Here is a 16,013-nt window from a genome sequence, read left to right on the forward strand (position 1 = left end):
ATGTTTATAAATTCTGCATTTGCATTAAATCTAATAGGTAAAGTATAAGTACAAACATGTTTAATAATGTTTAATGTGCAATTAATATTTGATCATCTTACTCCCTTGTTACATTGATACTTTAAAATAAATCTCTACAATAAATTTTATGGGAGAAATTTTCTAAAAATAATCTATTTTAATGGAAAATAAACACTAGTATTTTGAAATGTATATCTAAGAGATTGCAATCTTACCTGAGGTTTAATTAAATTGCCAAGTCAGCACAGAAGAAAACTTTTAGAGTAAATACTACCTCCTTTATGCAGCAATGCTCTAAGGTGAAAAGCCTTGGATGTAAATAAGTATATACTTCACTATTTCTTTTTCCACTACAATTATTTTTAGCCTCATATTAACTATTTTTTTGTTTCCTATACAAATACTTGCATTTCTCCACTGAAGTTCTATTCAGATACCAAATCAGACTGGGGAGGTAACTATGGGGATCTCAATTCCAGCAAAGTATAATCTGGTAAATCTAGCATGCTATAAATATGAATACCGTGGTGGACTATAGATACCTTGTGTGGTGATCATACAATTATTGCATTTAGGAAACTAACGGCTTCAATGATTCCTAAGCTGCTCCCTGAATCAAACAATCCACATTTCTATCATTAATATTCTTTGGATGATGCAATATGACTGGGCTGTGAACCAATGAAACACCAAAATCACTAAAGGTCCAAATTCTGGGTAACCCAAAGGACCCGTGCCAAAATGCATATGCTCATAAATATGCTTTAGCATACTATACTACCAGCAACAGCTTATTTGAAAAAAGGAGTCAGAAAACATAATTTAGGAAACATCTCATCAGAAATTAAGGTATGTTGATCATGAAGCTAGAGCATAGCATAAATAACAAGATATAAATAAAATATGTATGTAAAATAAAAAGATAGCAAATACCATACTGGTTCTAACCATAGAATGTATTAAAAAAGGCTTGTACTGATACTCTAAATCTAATGTCTGAGGGGATAACCAAATCAAATTGAAAGTCTTCTTTTCTCTATATTTCCTTTATAAAAGATTTATGGGAGGACATGAGTGACAGTCACCTAAAATGAGAAGCTATTGATGTGTTGCAATCTGTATTGTTGCAAGGAATATACAAATTGTTAAGATCATGAATCCTTTAAAGTTTCCGAGCAGGTGTATATCTCCTCTAGAATGCCAGAACGCCACAGTACGCTCTCCTTGGTCATACGAGTTCTGGATAGCACTTTTATAAGTGACAAATGAAGGCAAAAAGAAGCTTTTGTGCCAACTGTAAATTTGATAACCATGCCTTCTACAGGCATATATGTTGGCAAAGAGGTTATATATTTTCATGATAGAATCAGGGTTTTAAAAATATATCAACAGGCTAGAATAATGAGTTGCCTAAAAAAAGATAAAATATTGAATACTTAAATATATCCCTAAAGATCTACATAGGAGTTTTAAAAATTCAAGACAAAACTAAAAAGTACCTATGCAACTTAAATTTCAACTGCACAAGTATAGGATGGCGTAGGGAAGTTCACTACAAATCACACGAAAAGAAAGTAAATGGCAGGTAAACTGAAAATAAGCCTTCTGGGTAATAATGGTGACCAAAACAAACAAATAAACAATTTCTTTGTATATCACAATCTCTGACTTCACCATATAGGAAACTCTTCTTGAGGAAACTTCTACCACAGTAGGGTTCTTCTGCAATTTAGTTTTAGAAGACTGTCTGAGGCACTTCAAGCTTAGTAGCATGCCTCTACTCATACAGCCAGCATGTGTCAGAGTTAGGAATTGCACCCAGATTTTCCATACTCCATAGGCAATACTTTTTACTTTTCAGTAGTGCCCCTCAAAGGAAAATTAGATACACTATACAGAAATAGAGTGTCCAAGAAGATGGAATCTATGATCCCCTGATTAGACCACAGCTAGAGCAGCAGCTGTATGACAAACTAGAAAGAGTGCTCAATTCTGAGTTAGGAAGACCTAAATTCAGTTCTGTTTCTGACATTAAGATCTGTGACACACCAGATTATCTTCCTCGGTTTCAGTTTGCTCATCTGTAAAATGGATATAATGATTTTACACACCTCCCAGGGTTGTTAGAAGGATCAAATGAGATAACGTATGGAAAGAGCTTTTTTAAAATCTAAAAATAATATATAAATGTTAAGTACAATTTTACTGTTGTTTTTTAGGTTTAGATACCACATTCCAGGTAAGACATTGAAAATCTGACAAGACTTTCAGAAATGGGTGATTAGAATAATGATGGTATTAGAGATAATGCCATACAAGTATCAAATGAAGGAACTCAATATATAGCTAGAACAGGAGACATCACAACTTTTTGGATTCCTGATTCATCTATGGCCCATCAGTAATCACAACTAAGAATCACCAAGCCAACCTCTTTGTCAAGAAAAATCCCATTACAGATGTTCTACGCAATGAAATGCAGGTCCTAAGTGTATGATGATCTGGGGAGCACTGAGGAAAATGATATTTAGAGGTACTTTTATGTTGTTTTGCTACATACTTTACTTTACAATATGAGTCAATAAATTTTAGACCTATAAGAGTTAATAATGCTCTCCCAGACTACTTTTTCTTCTTTCTGACCTTCCTGAACATGTATCTGAATATTTTAGAATTGTGCAGTGGTTAGGGTGGGTGTGGGTATTCGAGAGGAACAGGAAAAGAGTAGTGGGATGTGAAAAGGATTATTGGGGATGAGGTTATTCATTTATTCATTAATTAAATTTAATGGATTAATTGCTCCCTATTGTGGTTGTTGTAATTTTTCATTCATGTCTGGCTCTTTATGACCCTATTTTGTTTTTTGGGGGGCAAATATACTGGAGTGGTTTGCATAGTCATTCTCGAGTTTATTTTACAGATGAGGAAACTGAGGCAAATAGGGTTGAATGACATGGCAAGGAACATATAGCTATAAAGTATTTGAGGTCAAATTTAACCTCATAAAGAGGGGTCTTCCTGACCCTATGCTGAGCACTCTGTCCACTGAATTACTTAGCTGCCCAGAATTTCTCCCCTGTTACCTTCCTCATTCATGTCTGTGTACTCTGACAATACCAATTCACATTTCTAACAGTCTGCAACATGGGGGGAAGAGAAGCCAAATTCTTCTTAGTGAATTGTACAATTAGGAACTACATTCCATTTTTTAAACAATCACATGGGAAATACTCAAATGGGAAATACCAAATGCATATTCCATTTACTTTTAGTTACCGATTATGATTTCCAGTATCTATCATTGCCCCAAGTCTATTCTTGACTAATGCATGTGACTTTATTTGGTTGAGACTTTAGATGTCAAAGACTGTCAATGGCAATGAGAGTCTCAATGTCACACTCCAACTAAAACCAACTCAGAATTCATATTTTCTTCTTTACATGTGCAACCTTAAATCCGGAATAAATTTTATATATAAAAATAACATGCTTGATCCTATTGAGCATACTGCCAACAGAGACTGTATGCAGAAGGAGTTGATTTTCTTGTCACTGGTGCCCAATATTTATAGATGCAGAACAACAGCAGTAGCTAGAACAATTAGCATAACAAAAGAATTCAGCTGATTGAAAAATATTTTCAGGAACAGCAAGTGGATCAACAGTGAGAGTTATCAGTGTCATCTTACAGCCAACACTTAAGTTTGGGAATTTTAAAATCTAATTTAAATGTGTACAGTTGTTTGAAATGAAAACACTTTAGCAATCACTAAAATTTTCAGATCATACAAGATGGTTAACTATACTTAACAGATGTGGAAGCTGGCAATGAGCATGTCAGAATGAACTATCAACCTCTGCAAAACTCTAATTTTTGTCCAACTCATTCTTAAAGTGCAAAATTTACTTTTAAAAATCAATTTTCAATGTTACAAATTCCTGAAAATTTAAAGAGGGCTCATAGGGGCAGCTTGATGGCACAATGAATAGAGAGCACCAGCCCTGGAGTCAGGTGGACCTGAGTTCAAATCTGGTCTCAGACACTTAACATAAAAACTAGCTGTGTGACCTTGGGCAAGTCACTTAACCCCGATTGCCCTAACTTCCACCCTCCAAAAAGCAAAGAGCAAAAAAAAAAAAAAACATAAAGAGGGCTTATAACTAACTCATATGCATGTTTTTTAATTATTCTTTTCAGTACATCACTATTCAAATAAAAAGTAAGTTAAATTGTGCAATAATGTAAAAAGTAGATACTTTTAGTGCAGCTTTAGTTTAATTTCTTTCCCTTCTGGATAGTAATGTGAAAAACCCAACAGTTTTTGGTCAGATGGAAGTAGAACAAGGGACCAGATTTAATTCTGCCTTTATAAATCCCTGAGAGGCTACTGATGAATCTTTAATATATAGGTGGATTTGGAGGTCAAATGGTAGGAAACACAGTCAGGTGCCTCTCAAGAGGTGATTTCTGAAAGTGATACAAAATCTGTTTTCTCTCATCCTTCCTGCCTTGTTTATTCCTATATGCTTAATCAAGGTGTACACAAGTGTTTGTGTGTGTGTGTGTGTTTGTGTGTGTATGTGCATGTGCACGTATGCAGGTACATATGGGTACATATGGCCCTTTATCATATTATCCCTTATTCCATTGCTGTATTTTGCATGCAGGGTATATAAAATTCAATGTTCTTTACTTTTTAAAAATAAACTACTTAAAACTTTGGGTTTTGTGAAAACAAATCATTCTAGAATCATGTAAAATTATGGGCTTTGAAACTTTTATGTAGCAGAAATGCCACTCCCCTCTGGCATTTGCATCAAAGGCCTATTTTTATTTTTCTGGAAGGAGAGGATAATGTACATTTATTAATGCACTTAATAGGGGCGGCTAGGTGGCTCAGTGAATAGAGCACCGGCCCTGGAGTCAGGAGGACCTGGGTTCAAATCCAGTCTCAGACACTTAATACTTACTAGTCATGTGACCTTGGGCAAGTCACTTAACCCTAATTGCCCTGCCCTCCAAAAAAAAGGAAAAAAAAACACTTAATAATGAGATTTGAATACTTTTTTATACAAAGTTTATTACAAAATTGACATATGCATATTATGTATAATAAAGATAAAATGGAGATTAATAATTTACATACAAATTATTTTGTTGTAATAGTATTTAAAATATATATTTCCAAAGATATTTATAGCCTCCGTGACTAAAAGTGAAGCAGAATAAACAAAAGTCTCTATTAAAACTTTTAGAGAAAAAGTGCTTTGAATCTAGTATAGACAGATTGGATGTCCAACTACTGTGTTGGAATTAAATATTATTTAACTTTAATTCCTTCCCTCCATTCAGCCTATACATTATACTATATGTTTTTCTTGTATGGTAAGTTATTTGGGAATTTAGTTGCATTTATTTGCATGATTTCTTTGAGGGAGGAGGAGTTGACATTAGTTGAAGAGTAATTGCTCATTTATGGCAAAATCTCCACCTATAATGCAAATAAAACATAATAATGTTCCTTCCTTATAAGAAGTAACTGTTACATTTATAGAGACTAATTTAAATAGTATCATTCATTGACTAGAACTCACTGTGACCTGATTGACTAAGCAGAATTTCTATGAGCCATCTGTTAGGACATAGAAATGGCTTTGTTATAGGAAACACTTCTGTGTAATGGGACTTTAATCTATGTTATAAAGTATGTATTTGACAGATCATAATTAACAGTACTGAAGGAGAAATGTTTTTCAATAATTTTGAAAATTATTTTCTCCTTTAAATTTTAATATAAGTAATTATACAGATTTTCTTCTGAGATTATGAGTTATAAATTTTAATAGACATGTGAAATAAACTTGTGATTTCATTGATAAAGGTAATTCTCAGATGAGGAAACTCTCTATCAAACTGTAAATTCCAGTTATCAACTTTTCTGAAAGTTATCATCTTACAGTGTTTCCTGGAAGACTGAGATTAACTGATTCCCCAGGGTCACATTGTTGTTTGTCCTTTGTTCTCAAAAGTGATCAATGACATCACAAAGATGATATCTTATTAGATTTGAGTGAGGCAGAGCTGAATCAAGTTGTCAGCCTCACTTTCTCCTCCAGAGTTCTCAAAGTCCAGTAGCAAGACAAAAGTCAAAATGACTGGAGATGATCCAGGACAAAGTGGGTGACCTTGGTCTTTCAAAATTAATGTTTTTTTTTTTTCCCCAGGTCTCACTTTGTCTGAGGAAGTGCTCATTCAATAACTAGGGGTCAGGTAAGAATTTAGACAAAATATGGTCAATTTATCATCATGAAAATATCAATCTGGGTGGGGAAGACGCTCAGAGTTTCTAAACAGAACAAAAACAATTGCTATTTACATTCATTCTAAGTCACAAAACCTAAACATGAGTCACAGAGGATAGGGCTGGGGCTATTATTGGCCATTCAATGAAAGCTAGAGTGATTTGGGTTTAAAGGCATAGTCAAGTAGCTCCATTTGAGACAAAATGGGCTTTTTTAAAGTCTGTGTTCCCAGAGCTGTATTTCAAGAAATCATAAATGCAAACTGCCCCGCACAAAAAGTAGTTAGTCAATCAATTAAAATTTTAATACATCTAACCCCAAATACCAAAATATCTTACATGGGGTGAGGGGAGGAGGAGGAGGAGATGAATACAAAGATGATGGAGGAGGAAAAGGAAGAGGAAGAGGAGGAAGGAACCCTCATCATCTTAGTTTCAAGACCACTTATTTCTCTGTGCACTGTATGTCACTACCTCTCATGAATCATTTAGTTCTTTCAAAATTGCATATATAATTTCCCCTCCTTTTTTCAAATGAAGCAAGAACATGTTATATGTGAATAGATAATAAAAAAAAAACAAAAATAATTAGTCTGAAATGTTCTGATAGGTAGTGTTAATTACTCTAGTATGTTAAATAAAACCTTTGTTTCAACAGAAGAGATGCCAGTGATAAAGGCTATTAACCAACAGAAACATCTGTGTTTTCCCATTTTAATCAGTAATTGATGTTCCATAAAGAGAGCCAAAAAGCTATTTAGCTTCTCCCAGGGGACATTTAAATAATGTGGCAAATAGAACCATTTAATGAAGCTATAATCAAAATGCTCAAAACTTTAAAGTGTTGCAATGTTTGGCAAGTTCTCCATACCACATATGGACAAACCTTAGGTGTTTAGAATGTCTGCAATGATCTCATATAGCACAGGTCCAATGAATCTATTATAGTAAAGAACTGCATCTTGGAGATTTTCTTAGGATTCCATTCCAGAGTAGCTCTCCCCGCCCTGAGATGTGGGCTTAGTTCTAAAGATGAATTCCCTATGTGGGTTAGTTGTAAGAACAGAAGAAGTTAACAGAACTTTAAATTTGGTTCCAGCTCTTCTACTATCTGGATTGCTACCTTGGCCAAGTCACTGGCCCTTTCTGAGACACAGTCTTCTCATCTATAAAAGGAATGGGGTGGACTGAGTGATGTCTGAACTCTATTTCTTCACTAACTTTCTGTAATAATTCTACTCCTTGCCTCAAATGTTCATCAGCTCATGGAGACAAGATGGTCTTTAATGTCTTCTAACATAAGCACTCTATAGGATTCATAACTAGGAATTTTGTAAGGACCTAGAATTCAGACATTTTCTAGTTATATTCTGGATCTTGGGACATCGTCAAACCTAAAGCTGCAGAAAACCTTTAGAGATGGCTTTAGAATGAAGACTTTTAAAACTCCCAATCTAGGCAGTTATATAAGTTTTGAGATGATCATCTCCAAACTCTTCAACTTTACAGACTCCTGATATAAAATATATGTACTGCAATTTTTCATTAGTTTTTCAGTTTTCCCAGCCATCATAACAGCTAATTACTTTAATCTGATTACTACAAAAACACTGGTTTTCAAATGTATATTAACAGATTAAATGATAAAAAATTAAGAATTATATCAAATTCTCCAAACCTCAGATGTCCTAAGTTTTTGTGATTCTGTCCTGTAGATTCCAATGGGGATGTCTCCTGTAGAAGAACACAGCTTCTGGTAAAGTCTGGCATATGTTCTGATCCACAGATCATCCTCTGTGATTTTCATCTAAAATATAAACAATCATTCATTCATATTTATTAAGATAATAAATATAGAGAGAGTAAAATAGCTTCATTACATCTCTTAAAAGCAGCTCACTTTAATGTATAGAAAGTAAATTTTCCTAAGCTAAATTTATCTATCAATCTATCTAATCCAAAATACAGGTAAAATTAACAATACAAATTTGATCATGGGAATCTTCATTTTGGAGGCAATTAAAGGAAGCAAAAATAGCATGCTACTGGGAATCAGGAGATGTGTTTTTTTGTAGAGATAATTAGGTGAGTAACCTTAGGTAAGCTATTAAATTTCTCTTGGCTTAATTTTCCCCCTCTGTAAAGTGTGAATACTGATTTCTTCACTATCCACATAAATAGAACAGAAGAATTATGGGAATAATTTCAGAATCATCTGTTTGGATTTATCAATGAACTGCTATAATTACATTTGATAATGGATGATGTTGTAGGAACTGCCATTCCAAGTAATGCAATGAAGTCAATCTATGAAGACACAACAGAGAAGTATTGGGAAATCTATTCACTTATTCTCTGCTCTACTTATTTTAATGCTTCCCTTCCCTGCTTCACATTCCAGTATGTGACGGGGTAGAATTAACTTTCAAACAGATACCTAGCAATTTAAGGCTTAGCTTGACTAGTGCTGCTTGCTTTGTCACTAAAATGTAAGCCTTGATGGATCATCACATCAAGGATAGCACAGGCCAATTAAATATTTTATTTAAAAATTTTCTAGTGATTGAGTCTAGAAGATAAATGCAAGTGAGTTGGAATATGATTTGGCAGTAATATCCTTATTTCCTTCACACCCAATCTTAATTACAATTCCTCTTAGTTTAGGATAGAATTGAGAAGAAACTGAAAATATATAGGGAAGAATTTTTTTAAGGCATGATCACTTAGTTTTTATTATAATACACCCATTGAAAGCTGGTGAGGGGACAGGGGAAAGCAAAGCATATTTTAAAAATAAGAAAAGCCAGATTGTAGGTACAGGAGAGTTGACTTTATTATGTTTGGAAAATGATTTTACTTAAACTACTCATTATAACTTGAAACATCAATTTGACAAGTAGAAAGAAGGTTAAATGAGAAAAATACTTTTTTTCCTAAAGTGTCTTCTGTAGTAAATATGAGACCGTCTGTAGGAAAAAATGAGACCTGTTACCCAAATGCAAGATAGTGTGCTATCAACTAAGATATTTTTATTGTTTTAACATTTTTATTCTCAGATAATACACAAAAGAATAAAAAATCAGACTTGGACAGACAGAAGAAAAGACAAAGGCATACAGCAAAGCTCATTGCAATTACTAGATAGAACGTTTTATTTCTGGAATTTACTAATCATGATATTCTTAACTTACAGAACAAAGAAATCCTGATCCTGGTGTGGTATCCAATCCCAACAGAAGTCTGGTGATAGAAATCATATAGTCCTTCACAAATGACTAAAAAAAAGATGTTAAAAAAGATTTATTGCATATATGAGTCAATCATTAAAATTTATAAGCCTAAATATATCTCAGATTAAATAAATAATTTATCATTTATCTTAAAAAATTTTGTTTACTCATAATACATGTATGCTAAAAAAAAAATAGTATGCCTTGGCAGGCCCCCTTCAAACACTGAAAGCTAAATTTTTGTTCTTTGTAGTTTTTCTTTTTAGGTAGAAAAGTAATCCTCTACTAGGATCACTCAATATTTGTGAATATTATAAATAAAAATTAGGGATACTGGGAATTGTTCATAGTAAGCACCACAACAGAGACATAGACAATTCTGTTGGAAGCATACCTAATGATTTATTCTTATAAATCTTCAGTGATATAATTGGAGAGAATTTATACTGTAGTTGGATTGTGTAACAGAATGTGGTAACAAGACAAAAGACTATCACATAGGAAAAACAAGTTCTCAGGTTTCATTTCCCAAAGACCAAAGAGATGCCAAAATACATAGTGATGGGTACAACCTCAGATTTAGGAAACAGCAAGATGCAGTGGAAAAACTACTGGATTTCAAGCCAGATGAACTAAGTTCACATCCCAATTATGTTCTTTACTTCCTTGAGGAAGTCACTAGTTTTTTTTTTTCAATTCCAGTATATTCATTAAAAAAAATGAAAGTTTGAACTAGATAACCTCCAATGTCTAATCCAGTTTTATACTTGTAATTCTATCATTTAGATTGGAATAATATGATACCAAAGCAGGTAACCACTAGGAGAACAAGTTTATTCCATTCAAGTCTGCTTCTCAATGTACTTCTCCCCTCAGATCACTTAATTTCTCTCAACCTCAGTTTCCTCAATAATATGATGGAGACAATAGTAACATCTACTTCACAGAGTTATTGTGATCAAATGACATAACAAATGTAAAGTACTATGCAAACTTTAAAGGGCAATATAAATTCAAGCTATTTTCCTCTCAGACAAATTTAAAGAATTAGCTTCAGAGAATTTAACTTCTAGTCATTCTAATTGGATGTGGGAAGGGATAGGATTTTTTTTTTTATCCTTCTCCATTTTAATCTGCTCCTATATGTGACTGCAGTTGAAAGATGATTTGAAGTAGTACCAGTAGGCATGGCCATGGGTAAAATTAGACAGAAAACTAATATGAAAGTGTTTATCTTGGAGGGCAGCCAGGTGGCTCAGCGAGTAAGAGCACTGGCTCCAGTGTAGGGATGACCTGGGGATCATGGAGATCAAATCCGGGCTCAGATACTTAGCACCACACCCAGAAATAACTGGCCGTGTAACCTTGAGCAAGTTACTTAACCCCGATTGCTTAAAAAAAAAAAGTGTTTATCTTGGTATCAATGTTTTCAATCTTATATATAATAATGATATCAATAATAGCTAGCATTTATAGTGATTTAAGATTTACAATGCACTTTATATATGTTATCTCATTTGATTCATACAATAGCCCTGAAAGGTAGGTGATAATTTTATCTATGTTTTACAAATTAAGGAACTTGAATGTGAGAGAAGTTGAGGGACTTGCTCAGGTTCACACAGCTAGTAAGTATCTGAGGTCAAATTTGAACTCAGGGCTTCCTGACTCTCAAATCCTACACTAGGCCATATCACTGATTCTTGTAGTAGATATATAAAATATAAAAAGTTTCAATAAAAATATAAATAAAAATTGTTTCCAATAAAAATTTGAAATGTTATGGTTGGCAACCTCAAGAAAGCCATCAGCCACATCCCTGTAGATGCTGCTGTGGTTTGTCTTGTTTTTAATCAATTCTTCTATACTCCCATGAAAGATAGTTTTAATATTAAAAGTATGACTGAGTACATAAAGGAATGAAAATGAAATATTTTGGTTGTTTAGATATTGACAGAAATAAAAATGGTCAAAATAGATTTGTATAAAGGGACATCTTGAAGTGATTCTTTGTTTTGTATAATCTCAATTTAATAATCACGTTCAGGAGCCACCTAAAATTATTCTAGTTGAAAGTCAAGTATAATAATATTTCTAAAACACGTAAAAATTGATAAATGATTAGTATGTTGCTGTTTAACTACCTTCTGCACAAGAATTTGGTATTTTCCTCAAATTACTTTAGTAATTAGAGAGTGATTAAGACACTACTGGTTTATAATTTTATTTACATCAGTTTGATATTTTCTTAATTTGAAGCTAAAAAAACTTGCGATGGAAAGAAAACAATGTTTTTGTGTCTTATCACATAAATGAATAACTCTAATGTAGTTCACAAAATTGATCTTAAGAATCACAATTAAGGAAAAACATTCAGAACACCTATCAGTCACAAAAAAAAAAATGTCCATGTTGGGGCAGCTAGGTGGCACAGTGAATAGAGCACCAGCCCTGGAATCAGGAGGACCTGAATTCAAACTCGACCTCAGACACTTAACACTTAGCTAGCTGTGTGACTTTGAGCATATAACTTAACCCCAATCCCCCCCCCAATTTTCTTTAAAGTCCATGTATATGTCCCCAAAATAATGCATAACTACCAAATGATTTTCAAACACTAGATTATGTCATTAATACATCTACATCCAATACTATTTGTTTATTGGGCCTCTATAGCTGATAATAATTTTTGTAAAAGGAAAAATTGATATGAGTTGCTCATTTCAAGTTGCTCAGTGTCAAAGAATATGCATGTGTGTCAATATAACGTACCTGATACAAAAGTGTGTCCAACATACTGATGCTAAAAACTCTCCCAGCAGCAAAAGGCAGTCGAAACATAAATGCCAAATTAGAACCTCTTTCCCGTTCTTTCTGTTTACAAATTTAAAACAAAAATCATTTGTCAGTTCTATTTATTTAAAGTATTTTTTTCCCACACGTTTCAAAGAAGGCATATGAGATACATTTGTAAAGCAAACACTCTTAATCTAGACTTCCCATGAAAGGATTTGTGTTTCACTTATACTTGGAGGATTATCCAAATAAAAGCTATTAAATATGAATGTACCATAAAGAATAGAGATCTTTCAAAATTATGACTCTCAATTCTCAATTTGTGGCAGGAAGTGGTATGACACAAAACACATATTGCCTCTAATTTTTGCTAGCAAAATTATTCATACGTCGTGGCATGTCATTCATTACTCTGGTCCAAAGATAGTAATAATTTCAAATTTCTTACTTTTAAAATAATTTTTGGTCTAAGAATATCATCACTACTAAAACATTTATTGAATGACTAATATTGTGCAAGGAGGTCATTTATAAGCTGGATATTCAGAGATTTGTAAGACATTATCACTGTCCTTAAGGAACTTCACACTTGTTTGAAGTGATTAGTCAGATACATAAAATACTAAGCATTCGTTAAAACAGACATGTTTTAAGGGTGCACATGCAAACACACACACAGAGTCAGAAAGTAAACAATGAAAAAAATTATTTTGGACAAATTTTGATCACAAAAGCAGCCTAGGAACTCACTGCTATCATTATAAACATTAATTTTCAAAATAAATGTGATTAACAGAACTGAGAAATAATAGGCATGAGCAGGTGGATTGTGATAGAATTTATTCTTATCCACCCATTTCCACTTTCTTTTCTCCTGAATTGTATTATATATTTCTGGAAGCTTTACTCCAATGAGAGTGCTAAAATGTAAAGCAATTTACTACACGGATCTTTCACCCTACTATGGAAATGCTTTCCTTATGTGATTTCAAGGTATCACCCAAAAAACCTGAAATTAATGAAATTTTATTTGTTTCTTTTGGTGATTTTATTTTTTTTTTGTAATCAAAAAGAAATTTATTTCATTACTGAAGAATAGGTTTAAAAATTTGTGGAAAACATCCTAACCAGAAGTGTGCCCCAAAACTCTTGATTTTACTTAGCATAGAATTAAACACATAATGTTCCATGTTTGTGTAAGGCATAATCATTATACTCTTAAATGCACACAAAATGGTTATTTTTACTTTAGTCTTTATACCATATTTTCAGTGTTCTGTTCAAATATGTGCTAAATTATCATAGTACTCTAATAATTCAATTTTCATACTTTTTTTTTCTTTTTTTTAAGGAATTGGGGTTAAGTAACTTGCTCAAGGTTACACGGGTGTGGTGGTAAGTATCTGAGCCCAGATTCGATCCCAAGTCATCCCAAATCTGGGGCCGGTGCTCTTACTCACTGTGCCACCTGGCCACCCCTATTTTCCATATTTCTGATAAAATGTTATCTCCTGTTACCTGTCTACATGAATTCCCTGCTCTAGTAATCCAGTCTAAGAATTGTCCACCAATTCTTATATTCAATTGCCTGATTTAATGCTTTTGCTGATAAAACTTTCTCTGCTTAAAATAACCTCAGTCACACGTACTTCCCAACTAAATTCCACAAGTCTTTAAAGTAATTTCTAGTGCTTTCTCCTCCCAAGATTATTTTGTATCTAGAATGTAAAAGGTTAGTTTCTTGGGAACAAGTTCTTCTATTTTTGTCTTTTATCCCTAGCAATCTTGCACAGTACTGGTCACATAGCAGATATTTTAATAATAGATATTAAATGTTTGTTGATTAATTGTTGATGGATCTAAATTTTGCATTTATCATATTTAATTTTCTGTATATGTTTTGTTTTCTTCTCACAGAATATAAGTTCCTCAAGGGCAGAAATTTTATTTCTTATATTTGTATCACCAGCACATAGTGCTGCTATGTGCTAGGATTTTTGTTCAGTCCTTTAAGTCATGGATGACTCTTTGTGACCCCATTTAGGGTTTTCTTGGCAAAGATATTGGGGGTGGTTTGCCATTTCCCTTTCTGGTTAAATGAACATGCAGGGATGTCTCACAGTCATATTCTCCCAACAAGTACTGTATGGCTGATCAATTTATAATCTTACAATCAAATTGAGAGAAATAGGAAAAAATTGGGAATGCTACAGAGTTGAAAGAGGAGTATTTATATTGGGGGATGCTATAACACAAAGTTGGTAGAACAAGGTTAGAAGATGGATGAAAAATGACTAGTACGACACAGTGACAAAGCTGTGACTGGAACCTTCCAGTACCAAGTACTGAGTCAGTGTTTTCCACTGTTCTGCCTAGCAACAGCAATGTTTCACATGGGGGAATATTTCACTATAGTTTCTCCAAGTTAACAATGCCTCGTTTACTCAAAGGCATTTGCAACGATGCCCCTTCCTCCAGAAATGCAACAAAGTGAGACAACTGATTTCACACTTGAAAAGGAACAATTTAATTTTTAAATGTGTTTAGAATAGCAGAGCTATGCATACACCGTTTACAAGATACAATGAAAAGCTCAGTCTCACCAGATAATAGTACCTGAGCACGAAGGTTTAGATCTTTTTCTATGCATTGGGTTTAATAAAATTTTAGTTTAATTTAGTGATATTTTATTTTACTTTAGTTGCTTTCATTCATTTTATTCATTATTTTTAGTTTAGTTTAGGGACTAATTTTATTGTGACCATCTACTCTACATGAGTTTATTTTGAACTTATTATAGGTGTAAAAATGCAAAGATTGTCATAGCTAATCTCTTTTGTAAAGAGATTTGTAAATCTCTTTTAAAACATTATCTTATTTTATCCTCACAATAACTTGTGGGGTAGATGCTATTCTTATCTTGATTTTACAGATGAAGAAACTAAGGCAAGCAAAAGGTCACTGACTTTCCTAGGGTCACACAATGCGTGTCTGACATTGGTTTTGCATTCAGGTTTTCTTTTGACTCTAGATGTAGGGCTATATTCAATGGACTACCTAATGATCTCTATTCATCTTTAGAAAAATAAAATATCATTCTTCCTATATATAGAACTTGGCAGAGGACTTTGAACACAATGGGCTATTACTGAGTGTCTGTTAGGTTTAATTGACCTTTCAAAATTTATGTTAATTATCAGTTTGGTGGATTAAAACTTCAAAATTATCTTTGATATCTCTATCTATGCCCTTGTTTCTTGTAATCAAGTTTCTCTGGTTATTCCTTAATAATGTCTCTTCACATCTTGGTACCGATGACAGGCTAAATTATACTGACAATTTGAAGGAAATCTTCTATAAATTTATATTATAAAAGAGACAAAAGGAAAACAAATTAACCAAATGCTAAATATTTATTTTTCACCTACCATATGTCCCTTTTACTTCCCAATCTCTTTATTCTCTTACATAAACACACTTGTTCTGTTAAATCCCTGACTTATTCAATTATATAGCCTTTACTAGGGACAGCTGGAAGACTCAATGGATAGAGCGGTGGATCTGGAGTCAGGACGATCTGAGTTCAAATCTAGCCTCAGATATTTACTCACTGTGACCCTGGGGAAGTCACTTAACCTTTGCCTTAATCCACTAGAAAATCCAC

The 16,013-nt window shown here is 33.3% G+C and overlaps 1 protein-coding gene across 1 annotated transcript in view; it reads right to left on the bottom strand.

Moving 5' to 3' along the window:
- KCNT2 (potassium sodium-activated channel subfamily T member 2) overlaps positions 1–16,013 on the bottom strand; it is a 550,024-nt gene that overhangs the window by 40,128 nt on the left and 493,883 nt on the right. The window contains exons 23-25 of the mRNA XM_069074469.1: positions 12,326–12,427; positions 9,515–9,598; positions 8,002–8,130 (exon numbers count right to left, since the gene is read on the bottom strand). Coding sequence (XP_068930570.1) covers positions 8,002–8,130; positions 9,515–9,598; positions 12,326–12,427 — 315 coding nt within the window. The remainder of the gene's footprint in view (positions 1–8,001; positions 8,131–9,514; positions 9,599–12,325; positions 12,428–16,013) is intronic.

Source organism: Petaurus breviceps, unplaced genomic scaffold, assembly GCF_028583685.1.
Source record: "Petaurus breviceps papuanus isolate PSGF00001 unplaced genomic scaffold, PetGlider_PUasm1.0 90895, whole genome shotgun sequence".
Classification (NCBI taxonomy): domain Eukaryota; kingdom Metazoa; phylum Chordata; class Mammalia; order Diprotodontia; family Petauridae; genus Petaurus; species Petaurus breviceps.